At 41.6% G+C, this 20,279-nt stretch overlaps 1 protein-coding gene across 5 annotated transcripts; it reads right to left on the bottom strand.

Moving 5' to 3' along the window:
* Window positions 1-7,717: 7,717 nt before the first annotated feature.
* Window positions 7,718-18,119, bottom strand: LOC310755266 (Golgi apparatus membrane protein TVP23 homolog B). Of its 5 annotated transcripts, none has more exons than XR_014544246.1 (7): window positions 18,029-18,119; window positions 16,504-16,586; window positions 14,687-14,831; window positions 13,929-14,018; window positions 12,111-12,242; window positions 11,236-12,013; window positions 7,718-11,058 (listed from the first exon to the last, which is right to left on the bottom strand). XR_014544246.1 is itself a non-coding variant. In XM_083597803.1 (7 exons), the coding sequence occupies exons 1-7, from the start codon at window positions 18,038-18,040 to the stop codon at window positions 10,278-10,280; spliced, it is 624 nt and encodes a 207-aa protein (XP_083453929.1). In that variant the 5' UTR covers window positions 18,041-18,118; the 3' UTR covers window positions 7,718-10,277. The 5 variants fall into 5 exon arrangements, 4 of the variants coding, with proteins under 4 accessions (XP_083453929.1, XP_083453928.1, XP_083453930.1 ...); XM_083597803.1 differs by having other exon boundaries at window positions 7,718-10,310; window positions 11,885-12,013; window positions 18,029-18,118; XM_083597802.1 differs by lacking the exon at window positions 18,029-18,119 and adding an exon at window positions 17,728-18,003 and having other exon boundaries at window positions 7,718-10,310; window positions 11,885-12,013.
* Window positions 18,120-20,279: the final 2,160 nt, after the last annotated feature.

The raw sequence follows: 20,279 nt of genomic DNA, 5'->3' as shown, positions 1-20,279 counted from the left end.
CTTCGGGTATAGGGTGCCATACAAATAATAATAATAATAATAATAATAATAATAATAATAATAATAATAAATAATTTCTACCCCGCCCATCTGGCTGGGTTTCCCCAGCCACTCTGGACGGCTTCCAACAAAATATTAAAATACAATCATTCATCAAATATTAAAAGCTTCCCTAAACAAATATTAAAACCATCCCTAAAATAATGATGATGATGTAGATACCGCTGCCCAAATCAAAGATTGTTTGTTGGATGTAAGGAAAGCAGAACTAGGAATAAGACTTGCACCCATTTAAAACTGGAAGTGTGTCAAAGTTTCCCTTCTATTTTTGACCCATGAGCCGCTTTGCGAACCCTGCTCCACCCTATTGTTCCTCTAAGAAGTGTAGTGTGAAGGACATGAGGCGAGGCTCTCTCATCACCTTCCTGTCAAACCATGACAGCTTCTATTTCTATTATTACACAGGAAAGCCCGTCCAAGCTTTATTTATTTTTTAATTTTAAGTTCCCACAGCAGCCCAAGTGGAAGTGAGATAAAGGCTATTTAGTTCCGACCCCCTCATAGCATCACAATGGGAAAGTGTGGCTTCTCAACAGCCGGGAGCCTAGATACACAGCAAGGGTATAAAAAGCTGCAGAGGGTGCTATATTTATCTGAGCTTATTAATAGATTTTTTCTGGTCTTGAGGAAATTAAATGCATTTCCAAGAAACAGTAAATGACTTTCAGGAAATAATTCAAACCAGCAAGCAAGCAGAAGAAGAATTCTCCACACCCAATAGGGCTTTGGTCAGCCAAAACTGGGTGGCTTTAAAAGAAAGAAAGAAAAAAAGCACTGTATTTAGGGGTACTATGTGGTAAAGACAACTCTCTCCAACAGCACACTACACATTGTAATGAAGGCAGGCATTTTGCCCCCTCAATATTTGTTGAAAGGGGGCTTGGCCCTCTCAATGTTGAGGGGGCGGAGGAGGCCGAATATGGAGCCGAGCACAGCTCAGCTTCAGAGGCTGGCTTCTCCTGAGCGTTCAGCCTCCTCCAAACATCGTCACATCATGCACTGGGCTCCCTCAATCTTGGGGGCAATTTTGTGCCTCTGCTCCTTGATGCATGGTTGGTAATCAATATTCCCTAGATGGTACTATGCCAGCCACATGACGCCCAATTCCTTTAACTGTGCTTGTGAAGCCATCACAATTAAATGGCTATGAAACTAAAACAAGTACAGTGGTACCTTGGTTGTCAAATTTAATCCATTCTGGAAGTCTGTTCCAAAACCAAAGCGTTCCAAACCAAGACGCGTTTTCCCATAGAAAGTCAGGCAAAATGGATTAGTCCGTTCCAGATTTTAAAAAACAACCCCTAAAACAGAAATTTAACATGGATTTTACTATCTAATGAGACCATTGATCCATAAAATGAAAGCAATAAACCATGTACTGCAGTCACACAATCAATCAATCAGTGGCTGAACAAAAACAAAACAAAAAGAGCAGCAAAAACGCAAAATAAATAGCAAAAACAGACAGACCTCAGCGTAACACTCAAAACGGAAGTGTGGCATTCAAAATGGAAGTGTGGCATTCAAATTGGAAGCATAACACTGAAATCGGAGCACGTTTGGCTTCTGAAGAAAGTTTGCAAACCGGGACACTTACGTCCGGGTTTGCAGTGTTTGGGTTCCAAGTTGTTCGAATACCAAGGCATTGGTACAGTGGTACCTTGGTTTTCGAATGTCTCCATTGCCAAACATTTCAGTTTCCGAATGCTGTAAACCCAGAAGTAAATGCTTTGGTTTTCGAACACACCTCAGACACTGAACATGCAACGAGGCTTCTGTACTGAGTTTTCTGTATTGAGGCTTCCGAATTGGGTTTTCTTTTTAAAAAAAAAATAATATTTATTACAATTTAAACAACACAAAATAAACAATACAGTACAATACAAAAACACACATAAAAACACTACATAACACTAGCACATTAAACTAACAGAACAAAATAAAAACAATTTAAAACACACCAAACAATTTCAGTATCTTATCCTTCATTCACTTATTTCAGCGACCTCCTCACACCTCCCTTTTTGTATTCCACTTCTATTAATTATTTCAGCAATTCCTTTCCATCTTCCTCTGTTTTCAATCCTATAATTATCTTAACATTTCTAACCTTATTTTTTCCTTTAATACTCTAATAATCTAATTATTCTTAGTTCCTTATCACATTTCTACTAAAGCCATATACCTTCATTTCCACCTTTTTCTAACATTCATTAATTTTACAGTATTTCTGTAAATAGTCTTTAAACTTTTTCCAGTCTTCTTCCACCGACTCTTCTCCCTGGTCTCGGATTCTGCCACTCATTTCCGCCAGTTCCATATAGTCCATCAACTTCATCTGCCATTCTTTCCGAGTGGGTAAATCTTGTGTCTTCCAATACTTCGCGATGAGAATTCTTGCTGCTGTTGTTGCATACATAAAGAAAGTTCTATCCTTCTTTGGCACCAATTGGCCGACCATGCCCAGGAGAAAGGCCTCTCGTTTCTTCAGGAAGGTATATTTAAATACCTTTTTCATTTCATTATAAATCATCTCCCAGAATGTCTTAATCCTTGGGCATGTCCACCAAAGGTGAAAGAATGTACAAGTTATACATTCTTGACAAATTCTTAATTTTTGAATCTAACAATTCTGTTTCCAATTTTGATTTCTCCACCTGGAAACCAACTTTTTTGTCCAAATTGTATGCCTCCATTATTTGGTAATAATGGAGCCAATCTCGCACTTTATTTTTCAATTTTTCAAAGCTCTGCAGTTTTATTCTGTCACCGTCTTGTTCCAAAATTTCCCAATATTTCGGCCATTTGGCCTCCATATTGAGTTTTTTCTGTGCCTTCGCTTCCATTGGTGACAACCATCTTGGGGTTTTCTTTTCTAACAAATCCTTATATCTTATCCAAACATTAAACAATGCTTTTCTAACAATATGATTTTTGAACGCTTTATGTGCCTTTACCTTATCGTACCACAGATATGCATGCCAACCAAATACATTATTGAAACCTTCCAAATCCAGCACGTCAGTGTTTTCAAGAAGCAACCATTCTCTCAGCCAGCAAAAAGCAGCTGATTCATAATAAAGTTTAAGGTCTGGCAGGGCAAATCCACCTCTTTCTTTAGCATCAGTTAATATCTTAAATTTTATTCGAGGCTTCTTGCCCTGCCAGACAAATCTGGAAACATCTTTCTGCCACTTCTTGAAACAGTCCATCTTATCCAAAATTTGCAATGTTTGAAACAAAAACAACATCCTTGGCAACACATGCATTTTTATCACAGCAATTCGGCCTAACAATGATATTTTCCATATTTCTAAGTCCTTTTTTCACTTCAATCCAACATTTTTCATAATTATCCTTAAATAAATTCACATTTTTGGTTTTCGAATGTCTCCATTGCCAAACATTTCAGTTTCCGAATGCTGTAAACCCAGAAGTAAATGCTTTGGTTTTCGAACACACCTCAGACACTGAACATGCAACGAGGCTTCTGTACTGAGTTTTCTGTATTGAGGCTTCCGAATTGGGTTTTCGAACATTTAGGAACTTGAACAGTCTTCCGGAATGGATTACATTCGAAAACCGAGGTGCCACTGTATATAGATAGGTAAAAGGGAAAGAGAATAAAAGGGGGACGCTTCCGTCATTTCTGAAGCAAGTTTGGAAGCAGCACGAGCACGTGATACGAAAAAAGCGGAGAAAGCTACCCACAATTAGTGAAAGGTGTGAGAAACCGCAGGGAGGGAGGAAACAAGCGGGTGGGTGGGAAGCGAGTGCGAATAAATTGCTCATCCTGCAAAGAACATGCTGTGCAGTGAGACAACAATTGCAACCGAAAGGAAAGGAACCTTGGAACGCAACCTCTACTTCCTGACAGGAAACGAGGAAGCCCACAGTACGCGGGGAGTGCTCTGTTACAACATGTACTCGCATCACACCACCATTAGAAGGTCCTTATAACCACGCCAAGGCAACTGCAGTGGAAATTTATAGGACATATTCTGCTAGTTAGCCTGCATCTGAAGAGATGTAGAAACTTTAAAAGAGAGTGTGAAAGGATGTTAGGGGAATTTGCTTACTCAGGCTGTATTAAGAATGGGTCAATAATGTCTGTGCAGGAGGAACTTGGCTTTGAGCTAGCCTGATAGAAAGTAGGCACCCTGTCCTTCTCTCTGAATGAGGCATCTAGCTCTGTTAACGCAGGCATGCTTTTCCTGCAAGAACGTGACTTACCGTATTTTTCGCTCTATAGGACGCACCCGACCATAGGACGCACCTTGTTTTAGAGGGGGAGAACAAGGAGGAAAAAAAATCTCCCCCTCTCTGCGCAGCGCCCCTTCAGCAAACTGGCATGAGAAATGGAGCCCCTTCCATTTCTCCTCCCGCTTAGCTGAAGGGGCGCTGCGCCTTAGCTGAAGGGGCACCTACCCTTCAGTGAAGGGAACCCGAAGCCTCCGGAGGCTTCAGGAGGCTATCTGAAGAGCGAGAGGGGTTGGTGCGCACCGACCCCTCTCGCTCTCCAGATAGCCGTGTGAAGCCTCCAGAGCGCAGCTGGAGTGCAGCTGGAGGCTTCGGGTGCCCACTGCGCTTCGGAGGCTTCACGTTGCTATCGCTGAAGCCAAGGAGCCTGCATTTGCTCCATAAGACGCACACACATTTCCCCATAATTTTTGGAGGGGAAAATGTGCGTCTTATAGTGCGAAAAATACGGTAATTTCTATGCATGTGTCAAGCTAAGACGAGGGAATGCCTCTATATAAGCCTGTGTAACTATAGGCCTGGGGATTCCACTTTTGTGGGTTCCATAGTGGTTGCTGCTATGACCAAGTTTCCTTAAACACCACAGTGGGATGTTTATTGAAGAAATCCACTAAACAACAAAGGCTTTTAAAATTTGAGGGAGATTTTATCAGGCTTCTCATCGATCCTACCCACAAGCACCTATACTTACGTGGAAACGTACATCAGAAGACACTGTTCTGCAATAGGACAAGGCTTCACAACAGCAAAGCTGTTTACTGTTGTTGTTTGCAATACAACTGTACAGACGTGGGGGGAGCTGGATCCCAGGCTGGTCTCAAATCAGACCTAATTGTCTGCCCCCTCGCCTTCAAAATTACTACTGCTTTGTAAGAGTTTTATTTTTAAAAAAGTTTACCCTAAGCTGAGATTTCAGGTTTTGTTACAATTTAAAAATTAAAAGCATCACAACATACACTATAAAGCATCAACAATACTTCACAACCCCCCTACCCAAGTCTAACAAGATTAAATCTCCCAAACATTCTTGGGACCCACTTGGCATTGGAGCCCACCCTCAACAACCAGTAAGTATTGGATGGCACAACACTGTGGGCAATTTGCTCAGAGTACCCCACCCTGAGGCTAGGCTTCTCATCTACCCCATTTTTCACTGAGATTACCAAATATCCTTTGAAGCGCTATCTCATTTCTCTTAAGACACTATCGAAGTGATCCAATATATTTTTAAATTGTATTTTGGTATTTCGTTCACTGACTAAAAGGGCCCCAGAACTCTATATGAATAAATGAATAAAAGATGCCTAGCTCAGAACAGGATGAGCAAAACCAAATTTCAAAGTGTTTAAAAAGTCAAATGCGTTTCAGTGCACTTGTAACAACACACTGCCACCTAGTGGGTTTTCTGATAACTCTGATAACCCATGTAACCTTGGGTTACATACGCTTCAGGTTACAGACTCCGCTAACCCAGAAATATTACCTCAGGTTAAGAACTTTGCTTCAGGATGAGAACAGAAATCATGCTCCGGCGGCATGGCAGCAGCAGGAGGCCCCATTAGCTAAAGTGGTGCTTCAGGTTAAGAACAGTTTCAGGTTATGAACGGACCTCTGGAACGAATTAAGTACTCAACCTGAGGTAGCACTGTATTCATAACACATTTGTTTAGAATTCACTCCTGCTTGCCAAAGAATCCAATACAGTACTTGGGGAAGAGGTGCATATGCACACACAGAGATATTTGCTTACAGTCTGCTCAGAAATAAGTCAAACCAAGAGTTTCTAATGAAGATATTAATCTGCTCTTCCACAGAGTATTTGCTTATGACTCAGCTACCTAGTACAGTGTTTTAGGTTCCACAATAACATGAAGATATTGCAAAGTGTGCTTCAAGATTAGGGCTTCATATCGCAATTGGGTTGCTCCAGTCCAACTTTCCTGTGTGTGCAACTGACACAGTCACAACCACACGTTCTGGCCCCAACCCACCTCGCCCCCAGTCATGGCTATTTGTTGCTCTTCCACAGCTTGTGGAACTCTACAAAATGGCCCCCTTAAAACAGCTTCACTGGTTGCCAATATGTTTCTAGGTCTAATTCAAGGTGCTCACATTACTGTTCAAAGCCCTAAATAACTTGGGGGCCCAAACAACTGAAAGACCACCTCCTTTCCTATTGACCCTCTAAGTTTTAAGATCAGCAAAGGGATCTTAGTTGAATTCCCTCGCTCCATTATGTAGTGAATAGAATGTCCCTATTTTCATGTGGAAGGTTGCAGAGTTATAGCTACGGGGGCGCTAGCCAGGTTTTTTTGCCCCGGGTGAAGCCTCCAGAGGGGTGCCATTGAGGCTTCCAGCCTGTGTGTTCCTGCAAATGCACGTGTGTGCGTGTGCGAAACTGGGTCTTTGACCCGGATGAAATAAAGCCTAGTTTTGCCCCTGAATGTTAGAGGGTATGTGATCATATGAATTGCATTTGAAATCATATAAAAGATCTATTGGCTGCATGCACTCTGCAATGGCTATTCCTGTATCTGTCAGTCACTACCTGATGTGGCAACCATTTTGCCAGCAACTCTGGGTCTTAGGATTGTTTTGCGTTGTCCTGCTGTTTCATCATTTTAATCTGCTGGAATTTTAAACAGTATTTTATTTGTTTTAAATGGCACAATGCTTTGTTTCAAATGGTGTTGGAAACAGCTCTGTGGTATGAAAAGTGGTCTAGAAGCTTGACAAATAAATAAAATGAGCCAGACCTAGCCATAGCCAGCCATGGCCTCATTAATAGCAAGCTCAGAGCACTAAATCACACCAGTGCTGTAGCGTCCCAAGCTTAACTCCTCTGAGGTCACTTATACCTTCCTTTGGGGATTCCAGCAACCAATTAGCAGGTTCCTCCTCCTAGAGTTCCACTGGCCAGCCAACAAGGACAGAACCCTTTCTGATTGGTCATCAAGATTAACAATTAGCAATGGCATTCATATGAACAAAAAGGACTACGTGATCCTTTGGAACAAGGAGATTGTCAATAACTGTACCAATATCTCTTGCATGCACGTGTATATGTGTATGTATATATGTGTTTATATATATATACATGTGTATATATGTATGTGCACACTCACACTTTGCACGTACAAAGATAAGAGTCTCATTGGTTACTCTGGCCACTTTTGCCTCAGGGCCATGTCCATCACTGGCCCACAGAGCAAGGTGATCGTTCTCTGCATAAGACATCAAATGCAGGTCTGGGAAAAATGGCAAGCACAACATACAAAGAAAAGAGGGCTTTAGGAGGCCAAGTTAAAAATGTAAACTTGTTAATCGACCAGACAGACTAATACATCACTGTAGGCGAAGAAATCCAGGACACTAATCAAACCAGTTGAAAGGTACAGAACTTTTAAAAAAATATATTTCTTTTGAAAAACATGTTAATTCAAAAGGCTTTACAAGCGTGCACAAGAATTTTTAAATACATTGCTTTAGTATCCCTCAAAGAAACAATAACCCACAGCTTTACATTACCCAGATATCCAAACACAAACATTTAACTATCAGTATTCAGCACTCCATTGAATATAATGTTGCCCGATAAATGGATTCTTTTTAACCAATATCAGACAACATTGTATTCTCCTCTTTGTAACAGAGCTTCTTTGCCAGTCATCTCACTACATTTTCTTAGCAGTAATTGAATAATACAGCTGCAACTTCCATTTAAACACCTTGAGATTTATGCAAATCTGTCATATTAAAAGTGTTGTATTTGATTAGAAAACTGCATCCAGCCAGCGTTAGTAATGCTCGTATGATTTAGCACTGAGTCTGAAAGTAGCCCAGCCAGCCAGCCAGCTACATAATATGGTCAATCCAGGAGCCTGTTCACATGACTCCAAAGGGAGTGTGAGGAAATGCAGTTTTTAAAGAGGGTCGTTTGATGTAAAGGACCACAATCCTGGATGAAATGTGACTGTGACTTTAACAAGCAGATGACTGGCTCAAGGTAGTTTTTCTAATTCCTCTGGCCATCACAGGTTGTGTGCATGAACGAGCCCCCAAGTTTAACACACACACCCTTCTCAAATTGAACCAGTTAAATTACCCTTTTTAAAATGTAACTGTTTGGTGTTCCAGTATCTTAGGGTTCATTCTCATACTGCATTGAGATGCTCTACAAGTGATGCAGTAGAAGTCATCTCAGGCTTGCATTCTATACCTGTAGAATGTTGTGCATGCACACAATAACACCCCATACGTAGATGGGAAGATTACATGGAAGCAGAATACATATGACTGCATGAAAACAAGCTCCAGTTCATATAATACATTTTATGTGCACGGGAGTGTGCATGTGAACACATGCATGCAAGCCACAGATTCTTTCCTGTCCCACAATGTCTGTAGCATGGACACATTGGGGCAATATGTGCACTGGACCTTTAACTGGCATTGGCTGTGTTTGAACAGAGCGCTAAACTATGGTATAAGCATTAGGTAAATGAGCCTCAGACTCATGCCCTCACCCATCCCTCAGCCATGAAGAAGAGATGGGAAGCCTTGGCTTCTCTTTCCAATTAATCAGAGTATACTCATCCAAAGTGTGGTTGCTCATACCATGGTTTGTTTATTGAAACAAGCCAATTTCTTAACACACAGTTTGAAATTGACACGCTTCTGTAAACCATAGTTAATACAAACCACACTCTTGTCAAGGTTCAGGCATAACACTGAACTGGGGTTGGTGAAAACAGAAGCAAAAGCTTCTGATCGCCCTATGGGTGCGCTAGAGGAACAGATGGGAGAGAAGCATGCAAGCTTGAGACACCACACTGGAACACAGCTATTACGTTTCTGTAAAAGGAGGAAGGGTTCTGAAGTCAGGTTTGCAGATATTCTATACGAAAATATGGACTACCACATTAGTTATTTATCTCCTGTGGCAAGAACAGAGATAAAATTCTATACCAAAGGTCTGTCATAATCACATCAGCATGAATCTTCTCTACTTTCTACTGATGCATGTTTTACCTATATTAACTTATTACCAAGGAAAGGATGGCCAGATGCATTAAATACTCTACATAACTTTATTAGGATGCAAATACATTCCTCTTTCTTTTTACCTCTGCTGGCTATTTAGGAAAAAAGCCGAAAACCAAAAAGGGTTGTGCAGATGCAATCCTAGCAGCCTACTTTATAGTTGCACCATAAGAATTTGGTCCTCCCAAGAATGTAAATAAAACGTTTTATAAAGACGAGGGAGGGGAAAGAGACCAATCCGTACTAGCCAGGTGCTCTGAAATCCACACTAAAAAGTCTCAGGTCCCACACAAAGGAAAACTTTTGAGCTGAAATCAGTTTTGAAAGTTGAGACATCAAAGTGCTTTTCTTCAACTTTCAAAATTGGTACTCTACCGCAATTCTCCCAATTCCTGGTAGCAGAACTTATCAACCTGTTTTTCAAGTTGCCCCCTCTACATTTATGGGCTAAAATACTTCCTCGTTTTAAAAGAAAACAAGAAACCTGTATTATTGTAATTATGTAGATAATATCTCAGATTTCATATTAGAGGTCAGATTTTGTAGTTTCTGGGGGATGAGAGATTACTCAAGTCCCTGCTCAAAGGGCTTCTCAGCTTTTGGGACTGCCCCAAATTTCACAAAAAATGCTGATGGCAATAAACCGTGGTACTTATCATGAACTCTCTGCCATCAATATATTTTACTTATGTATAAGTGGAGCTATTGCACCTAGAGAGCCCAGAATCAAGTGTCAAGAAGGACTCTGCAAAATATAAGCTGTAAGGAATATGAGAGGTAACCTGCATTTCTAGAAGATGCATTTAATTACGAAAAATCCACACACAGATTATAAATCTTCTGTACAGGGGGTCAAGGGAATATTTCTCATTCTCCAGAAGGAATTGAAAACAAAACGGGACTCTTCCTGATCTTCAAGATACTGCTTGCTCCTCTTTGGGCACAGTCTATAAAAGAAAAGAAAGCAGCATTAGATCAGGACTTTAAAAGACAGGGAATTGCCTGGGGGAGAAAGATCACCAAAAAGCTGAACTGTTCCCAACTTTGGAAAAGTATTCCCTTTAATATCTTTTTAAATAGCAGCAGGGTAGAAGGCTAAAGAGCAGCAGAGGGCCAAAACAAGAATTAAATGATTAAGTGCGAATAGGGGAGGAAGGTATCCTGCTCAGACCCTCTGTTATCAGCTGACATACTGAACTAATTGTTAATCATCTAGTATTGCTTAATTTGTAACTTCTCATTGAGAAACCCTGGATCTCAGGATTCTGAACCTCGCTTATGGATAATTAGCTGGGCATCATTTTCACTCCACGAGACCTGGAAACCTATTTTTAAAATGATATAAGTGTGGACAGTAATGTACGGGTCTTATGTTGAAAACCCTGAAGCAGCCTCCTATTATTTTCTGGACCAATTAAAAACTGTTACCGACTTTGCATGGTCAAGCCTTTGAGAAATAATGCCCTACAGAAAGATCCCAAAAGATGGAAGCCACACATCTTTTCAGAGAAAACAATGCTGTATTAGCATTTATCAATAGGCAAGGCAACATCAGGAATGAGAGGAATGAGGAGGAAGAAACAGAAGGGAATGACCCAAATTACAGATGGCTGGATTGCTTTTGTTAATATTTGGACTTTTCCTCTAAGGAATTCAAGGGTTCCAAGGAACTACATGGGGCTTATCCCACTTTATCTTCACAACAACCATGTGACAGTAAGTTAGGCCGAAAGTGGAGAAGTGGCCCCAAGTTTACTCAGGGAACTTCGTAGCTGAGCACTCTATGAACTATGCCATACTTTCTTTTATATACATTATCTGAAAATCTAAGGTTAAGAAGCAGGGAGGATATTCTAATATGAGAAAGATTACTGTGCTCTGCACCTTGAATCGATCTGATGAGCATACTCTTCTCTTCCCAGAGCCAATCAGCTGGGTGGCTCAATGGGATGTTGACATGCTGGCGGGGGGGGGGGGGGCGGTTAAAACTACTCATCCCTACATGCTATGAGAAGAGAGGGTGAATGAGTGTGGAGAAGGCAGTGTGGCCCCAAACTCACAAGGTCCTAGGGCCACAAAAGGATGCACCCTCCTGCCTCACGGAACAGGAAAGGAGGTATGGGAAAAGTGAAAGAGGAGCACTGGGAGATGTACAGAAAGGCTTGTTGTCTTTCTCAAGGTGGTCATTAAGCCACAGGCCTTGAGGAAACAATTCTCCTTTCTCCACATGGTTCCAGGTGCCCGGCAAACTACAGAACAGGGCACATTAAAGATCCTGTACTTTACTTTCTCAGAAGGATAAGGCAGAGAAAAAATTGTGAAGTAATGTACCTTTGAAGCTCAGAACAAACTCTCTTTCCAGTTATGGAAGAGCCAGATCATACTGTGATTTAGACTGAATTCAAAAAGCCTGCCAATATCTGGGCCACAATGAATTCAAGGAATGCAAAGTCAATTGATAAGCACCAAAATACACTCTGGGAAGCAGGAGAAATGGCCATGCAAACAAAATCTCAAGTACCTGACGCAGGAGCTGCCTGCCTAGGTAAGAGGTCGCCACACTGGTCAGGTTCTTCCTGCTGCCTACTTTGCACCGGATATAGCCATACAAATTGGCCCCTTGCAATGTCACACCCATTATCACTATCGCCTGTGGAGAGAGATGACAAAGACATGTAACAGAATTCAGGTCTCATTACACTCAAAGGAACAAGTTCAGTCAGATATTTGCCAAGCAAGCCACTCACCAGCCACTTAACTTTGAAAGAAAACAGGGCGCTGAAGGCAAAAATCACCCAGAGCAAAGGGCAGCTGATAAGCCCTAGCCAGAAGATTCTGGACTCTGCTTCTGATGTTGTTTTCTTCGTCTGAGCAGATGCCTAATAATTTGGAGAGAAATACAGAAGTTTTCTTTTTTAACGTGGCTTACCAAATGTAATGCTCTGAACCAGCAGGACCTAAAAATTGCACTGGCAAGTCATACAGTAAGAACACTTAACTGCATTTTTACAACCATGTTTCCTACTGAGAAAAATATATTTCAGCCTGTTATTTTAGAAGGGGAAAAAAAGAGCCACCTAATCAGAATACCAAGGATTTCCACCACCTTAAGCCACAAACCATCACCCCAACATTTCCAGGCATGGCACAATGCCATGACACAATAGCCTCTTTATAAAGCTTCTAAAAATTGGGAGCACTGACCTTGGACATACAATAGCCTGAAAAAAAGATAATTCAGCAAACTGAACTAAAACATCCCAATGAAAAGCAGCTGAGGTATTTTTTAAGTAACAGAATGTGATATTTTAATTGCATACAGCAAAATAAAGGATCAAACCAAAGTAGTTTTTGAGCAGTGCTGCATATACTGAAAATGAGTGTTAGTCGAATAATGATGAGAGGTGTTCCACTACTAGCCAACTAAAATCAATGAATTCTTCTATAAATAATGGGGAAGGAAAGCATGCCACAACTGGAAATAGTATCTCAGAGTAGCCATAGTGGAGGTGAAGGTTATTTTATCTTCGGAATGCTCATTATTCCTATCATTTTAAAGGCCTGTACAGATGTAACAGGGCTTGAATCCCACATATGATTACTGAATCAAGACCAAGCTCTAGGATGTTTGCTTCCTGCCACAAGGCTTCTCCTTTTCCATATGGATTTCCATTGTAAGACTTCACAATAATTAAAAGTTACATTTCAATAATTAAAAGTTACATGTCAACGTTTTAATAGTAACCCTAACCCCTACATAGCATAGCCAGGGCTAAATTTCTGGGTCCTGCTTTACTGCGCTTGGTTGGCAGGCCTGTTGAGTCACACACCGCACTGCTTTTGCAGGATACAGATCCTTCTGTAACTCTGCAGGTGGCGAGATTTCTGAATGCGGTTATCTCACACTCAAAAACCACCAAAAAACAACAACAACATCAAAACTAATTGGACTGTTATGTTGAGAGTGCATGTCGGAGTTCGTCTTTAGTTTTCCTTTTCTGTGATCCATCCCTTGGAGCTCTCCTGGCCCCAAGCCGCCACTTGGCTCTGCTCAATGACCCACCCTTGCATCGTGGTGTTCACCTTCTGTTGTCGGATATATCTGTTTTTATGTCCCTGTGTTTTTATGTTTGTACATATTTTATGGGCTAATAGCCGTAAATAAATAAATAAATAAATAAAAATAGTAACCAGGGTATTCTGCTATCCAGGCTCTGAAACCACTTAATGAAATCTGGTTAGTACAAAACAGTTAACATCACTGTTCATATAGCTTGTATAAATATAGTTTGGTCTTTATATGCCTAACTGTAAATACTCTATTCCAAGTTCAGTAATATAATCTGTGTTCTTTCGCTGTGAAATTAATGACATGTCTTTGTAGCATTGTCTCTAAAGCAGAGGATAGGGAAAGCCAGATTTCACACCCACACTAACTGTTGCTCCAGTTCAATCTGTCTTATGTCCCCCAAATGGCATATTGAATGAAAGATGTCTACAGCCCTGGAAAACAACACCATATACCACCAACTGCAGACTTCCCTCAAGGACTGGGAGAACTTTACCTTCCTGGCTTCAAACACCCAGTGGCTTTTGCCGTCATCATCAACTTGGTTCCACCAGCGGAGGCCGACCATCAACCTCCCTGTGACATTCTAGAGAGGGAAATACGAGATTACTCCATGGCATAAGTGAAGGCAGGAATGAATTGATTCCTCCCATTACATAGCAGCCTGCCTGGTGGCCTTGGATGCTTCTGAATGTGCCTGGGATTTGCAGCACCTTGGGAAACCACAGAGATCTCATGCCCTAGAGGGGACTGCAGTCTGAAAAGGGGGGGGGGTTATTTATTTTTTGGAATTCCTCCCCACCAAATGGCTTTACATGGGTGGTATGTAGGGTGCAACTCCATCACAGATGCTGAGTTCTACTCAAGAGGGGTCTAGATGCCTCTCTGCATGAAACCAGCCAGTTACAATCATCCCTAGAAATGGTTGGATCTCAATTCATGTTGGCAGCCATTGTGGTGTAGTGGTTAGTGTATCACACCAGGACTAGGGATACCCTGGGTTTAATCAATACCCTATCCCACACACACACACACGCTTTCAAAAGGAAGCTTGTTCCTTCAGAGGTTAAATGTACTCTGCACATACCTAGAGGTATGAGAGTACATGCAAAAACACTTGCTTACTTTTCCTACTGAAGTTAAGGGATTTAGAAGGGAGAATTCTAATTCAAAATCTAAGAACTTGGCCAATCTGCCCACTCTCCTTTGAGAACAGCCATGTTATAGCACCAACAAACTCCCAACAGTATTTACCTTCACTGCCCAAAAGTCACATGACAGAAGTAGGATGATCGTCACCATACAGGCAATATAGCTGCTGCTTAACAATTCACAGAGTAAGTAGACGATTATTGCACTGACTCGGAAAAACAAGTGAAAGAAGGAGGCTATCGGATGTCTGTAAAAGGCACATGTAGACAATAATTTAGTAATGCATAGATCTGTTCACTCTGTCCAAATCAAAAGGCCTAACAAGGGTTATAGTTTCAATCGTAATTCCATGTTATGGCACTTCATAAAGACAGAAGTAATTATAAAAACCAACTAATTAATTACCATAGCATAATCAGTGTGGGCCGACAGAAAGTGTCAATCTTTAGTTGGTGAGATAGACCTCTCTAACAGCACTTCCTTGCAAAGTTTGCTAAGAATACAGCGGCAAGTAAGTATTGCAGTTCAGAAGAATACATCTATTTCCTTCTAAAATAATAATCTGCATGCACAGGTAAATCATTCAGATGGAACCTATCCAGAGCTTTGTCAAACACTTTCAGACACCAGAAGACTGGCCTGGAGCAGTTCTGTGCTTAATGATACATTGTGCATTCAATGCTATGCATATGTCAAATCCATTAACTCTGTTTGGATCAATTTTTCTTTGCTCACTCTGAACTAGGGAATTTCAAAGCCACCTTAGCATGCCAGCATCTGTAAATGCTCCAAACCAGGTTTCTTGCACCTGGATAAGAACATAAACACACCCTTTGTGTCAGACAGTATAAATAAACCATAGCAGCAACAATGCATTGGCAAGCAAATGCTGAGTTGTCTGGAAAGCTATCCACCGTAGCATTTTGAATTTTATTTTTGGCCTCCAAAAGTCTTTGGTCGATAAGGTTTTATTTATTTGCAAATAATCTTATATACCACCAATGGATATAAATTATCAAGGTGATGCAGAACAATATCTGCGATAAAACCTAAAACAAAGTGGATGGCATGCAACATTGGTGGGCTGTTCCATGACGGGAAGGGCCATATCTCAGTAGAAGAGCAGAAGGTCCGAGGTTTCATCATCAGCATCTCCAGGTAGAGCTGAAAAAGACCCCTGTCTGAAATCCCACAGAGCCAGTGTAGACAATAGTGAGCTGAATGGACCACTGGTCTGACTTACTACAAGAGAGCTTCCTATCCAGTGCTGCAGCTACAATTCCCTACGGGTGGCAAGAGACCCCCAACTGTGATTCCATAAGCATCCACAGGCCTTAGTACCTACATGGCAGCTAAGGCAATCAAACTCCCGCTGTGATCCAATTTACATGGTCCCCAGCACAAAGGGCATAGGGCTGCGTCACAAGATCTCCTCCATTTCATATAATCCTGGTCTATTTCCAGAATAGCACCACAGTGCCATTTTCTCAAGGTATATGGGAAGGTTTTCCAGAGCCATTAGAATGGAAGCCCTTGCCCAGCTTGATTGGATTTCTCTATGGCTGATTCCTTACCAAAATATATAAAAAATACTTCTTACTAGATACAGTATGGTTGATTTCTTACCAAAATATATCAAAAATACTTCTTACTAGATACAGACTCTCTCTATATATATATCTGAGGTGACTTATTTTGACCCATACAGAACTAGAATATAAAGCAGGTAAAATTTAAATATATGTATTATATGATATTCAAGACAGAAATCCTACAAGAAAGCTCTTCAATAAAGCATATACGAAAGCCAGTGCCAGAGCTTTTATTTCCCCCAAGCTCACTCCAACAGACAGACACAAGAAATGGCAGGTCTTGTACCAAAGAGACGGCAGCCCAAGACAATTCTGTCAATTACTTACTTTATCTTTGATTTCTTCGGCCTCCTGGAGGTTTCATCATCAGCATCAAAGAGTGACACATCTTCTGTGTCATCACTACTGTCCTGGACAAGCACATGGGCAAGGGTTAGAAAAGACAGCATCAGTGGTGAGATTACATAAAATCATAGAATTGTAGAGTTGGAAAGGTCATCTAGTTTAACCCCCTGCAATGCAGGAATCCTGCCACAGCCATCCCTTGGTAGGCTTGAACCCCCAACCTTCTGGCTAACAGTCAGACGCACTGACCACAGGAGGGCAGCTTATACAGTCAGACAATACATTCTGAACACTTTATCTGATCTCTGTTTTCTTGAGACATTATAGAGCATAACAAATTATTTCAGAGAACAGTAATGACTTCAACTGCATAAACATCCTTTTCCTTAGATAATGTAGTTGTCAGTTATCTATTTTTTTCTGGCCACTTGTTCCAGATCCAAAATACTGTATGTGGTTTTTTAAAATGCATTTTTAAAACCTTCAGCATTTTGTAAATTTCTGCAAATGCCTGAAAAAGTCAAATGATATTTTAATATTTTCTCATCTTAAAGGACCATTCAAAGTGGTGTTTCATATAGTTTCATTTTCAGGGGTATTAATTATTATGAAAAGGCACTTTGCACAGCAAGAACCCAATCATTTGGGAGAACGCCAAGACAATTAATTGGAAAGAAAATTTGCCACTTAATATGTTTGCTGCCTTCGAGTCCCTGTCAGGGAAAAAGGTGGGGTATGAATAAATAAATAATAAAAATATACAAATAAAAATATGCTTACTCAGAAATAAGTAGCACAAAGGTAAATGAAACTGACTCCTATGTGTGCACAAGGAATACAGCAGTCAAAGTGTGTTGTGGTGGCAACTTATTTGTTTGTTTGTTTGTTTGTTTGTTTGTTTGTTGATTGAATTGATATACAGCCCTAAACTCGAAGGTCTCTGGGTGGTTCACAGAACAGAATTAGAATATACAACCACAAAATACATAACCAAAATAAAAGCAACAATCCAATACTCCCCCCTCCATAACTTGGAATCATGTTAGTTTACTACGGCCGAAAAAACTTCACAGCCACCGCTACTCTTCATTTTGACACAGAATGTTTCCTTCTAATGATGCCTAACTTCTAGGGTTTGGGAAATCCTAAAGAAATGCGATGCATATAAAGCAAATGCAAAAGAAACGAAGAGGGATAAAAGAAAACCAAGTGCGAAGAAAGCAACATTTTTTCCCCAAACAAACAAGCCCTTAGCTTTCTGCATAGAGGAAAGGAGGTCGGTGGTGAGGCTCATCCCGCCGCCCGCCCCTTCCTCCTCTGTAAGCAAAGCAGCCCCCCAAGTCGTGCAGCCCCAGACAACGACCCCACCTGCGACCCACTTTCCCCCGCGGGCCCCCAGCCATCTAGCCCCTCCCCCGGGCCCTCCCCCAACTCGCGCCCCCTCAAGGGCTCCCTCTGACCCGCCCCGCTCGCAAGGAAACCCACCCGCTGGCCCCCACATCCCCACCTGCCGCAACATCGCTTCCGCCTTCTGCCACGTCACAATGCCGCCCAGCGGGCGAAACCCGACACGCCGTCGCTCTGCGACCGACGCGCGCGATTAGTTAGAACTAGAAAAAATACAAGAGCGACCCGCTTCTTGAACTTCCGGGAGTAAAAAACAGCAACGAAGAGCATCCATTTTGGCCGACAGATAAAAGAAAAGAGAGACACATCTCAGGTTCCGTGTACCAGTATTCCGCATTTTCATCGGCAGCTGTTTTAAATGTGTCCTAGGGCGGCGCGGAGAATATCAGGTGTCTTCGCCGGCGTATTGGGGACTGAGCTGCTGCAGCAGGATGTCCACCCAAAAACGAAAGGAAGCGGCAGGAAGGACGGGAGACTGTGCTTTTCCCGGCTCACGGCTTATTTCGTGTGTTTTAATGCCGTTGCATGTGAATCTGTATGCCAAATATATATAGCCGCTTATTGCAAAGGGAAGCAATGATGCTGAGAGAATGGCTCACAATATTTTCCATCCACCACCACGCCACTCCTCCTAAGATACTGTTCATATATACAAGGAGAGACCAATCATCCTATATTGCCCCCTCAGGACCCATCCAAATCCAGGTGTCAGTTGCATGCAGAAGCCTTCCCTTCCAGGACTTGCATGGCTTCAAATGTTGACAAGCTTGTACTTTATTGCTACCTGCCTGTTCATTCACTGTGAGCAACATTAAAATCTTGAATTTCTCAGTTGATTTCTACAGGCTGCAGTCAGTTCTGCCTCCGTCAGTGCCAGATGTACATATAAGCTAAGCAAGCTATAGCTTAGTTCCCCCCCCCAAAAAAAAAAATTAAAGGGGGAAAAAAGCACCTGGGTGTACATTTCCAAAATATAAGATAAAAAACCAAGTAAAATAAAACCTACATACAACAACAGTGGCAAATGGCTTTAGATAACTATTAGGTCCATAAATTACCAAATAGCATATATTCAACACAAAAACCAGCGACAATTTGTTGTTGACAAAGGACAGGTGGACATATAAAGGGCCCCATTACCTTCAGTAGCTTAGGGCCTCATCAAATCTAAATCTGGCCCTGGCCTCAGTGGAGATCTCCCCTGTCCTTCCCTGTTCGTTTCTGTTTCCGTATCATTCAGTTTGTCATGCTTCTTCTGCAGGTGGTTTCATCATTTCCAGAAGGCTTTAACTATTCAGACTCTTTTAACTATTCAATGCAGCTATTTGAGGCTGTTCTCATCGAAGCTATGAGGAGGAGTATAGCCAAAATCAACTGCATATGTGCAAGAGCAGCATGGTTAAAATGCTGCTGGGCCCAACAAGAAACTCGTGCAATGTGATGCAAATTCTTTGCAGGTTTGGCCAAACTTGGCCCTCCAGATGTTTTGGGACTACAACTCCCATTATCCCTAGCTAACAGGACCAGTGGTCAGGGAATTGTAGTTCTAAAACATCTGGAGGGCCAGGTTTGGACATGCCTGCTTTACAGGCAGTAAGCACCCCTGGGCTCTGGTTTCAAATGTGGCGAGGTAGTCTCCCTCCTACCACCATATTTCAAGTTGCTGTTCCCACCAGAGAGGGGGCAGGGAGGTCTTCATATGATGTTCATTGCCTAATCCAGTTCACTGAAGCTGCCCTCTGTGCAAGTGCTGTCACCCGTGAGTGCACAATGCTACCCGAAATGTACACACCTCACCTTAACTGTGGCTTCTGTTTTCTAATCAGATTTGAAATATACTCAGAGTCGCAAAGTGATTTCATGCTCTTTATTCAGCTGGATTGAGGGAAAACACATCAAACAGAAGTATTTCTCAAGAAGTCACAGGATACCTATGGATTATGGCTATTGTCATGTCTACTCAGCTTCAAACACCAGTGGTGGGAAGGTGCTGGAGGCAAGCAGTAATGTGCACACAGCTTTAGGTTGCAATCTGCGAATCGGTCACATTGAACATGAGGGTACGTAGTAGAAATGACTAGGATAGCACTGTAATTTCAGAGTAAATCTGCAAAGGAACAGGCCAAAAGGCAGATCATTTCAGCATGGCAAAAGCTGTTAAATGTGAACAGTTTGTAGGTTTGTGTCTCTGCTAGGAACCTCCATACCAAATATGGTATTTTATGTCAATAAGAAGAACTAAATACTGATAGTAACTCAGTGGCCAGAGTCAGGAAAAACTAGATGGTGGTTTAAACTATCTTTGCAAACATATGAGATGGTTAGCTGTTGCTAAAACTGCTAATAAACGG

This window comes from Podarcis filfolensis, assembly GCF_964270895.1.
Source record: "Podarcis filfolensis genome assembly, chromosome: 2".
Lineage (NCBI taxonomy): Eukaryota > Metazoa > Chordata > Lepidosauria > Squamata > Lacertidae > Podarcis > Podarcis filfolensis.
This window is presented reverse-complemented; position numbering and strand designations above follow the sequence as displayed.

What these genes read in the sequence shown, in the direction of transcription:
- LOC310755266 (XM_083597802.1), bottom strand. Translation starts at nt 17,748, where the DNA reads ATGTTGCTTTCTTCGCACTTG. An exon ending in GTGACTTTTGGGCAGTGAAG is followed by an intron (nt 14,019 to 14,686) that starts GTAAATACTGTT and finishes TTCCCTCTCTAG; the next exon opens with AATGTCACAGGGAGGTTGAT. An exon ending in GCAGGCAGCTCCTGCGTCAG is followed by an intron (nt 10,311 to 11,884) that starts GTACTTGAGATT and finishes TTTCTTTTATAG; the next exon opens with ACTGTGCCCAAAGAGGAGCA.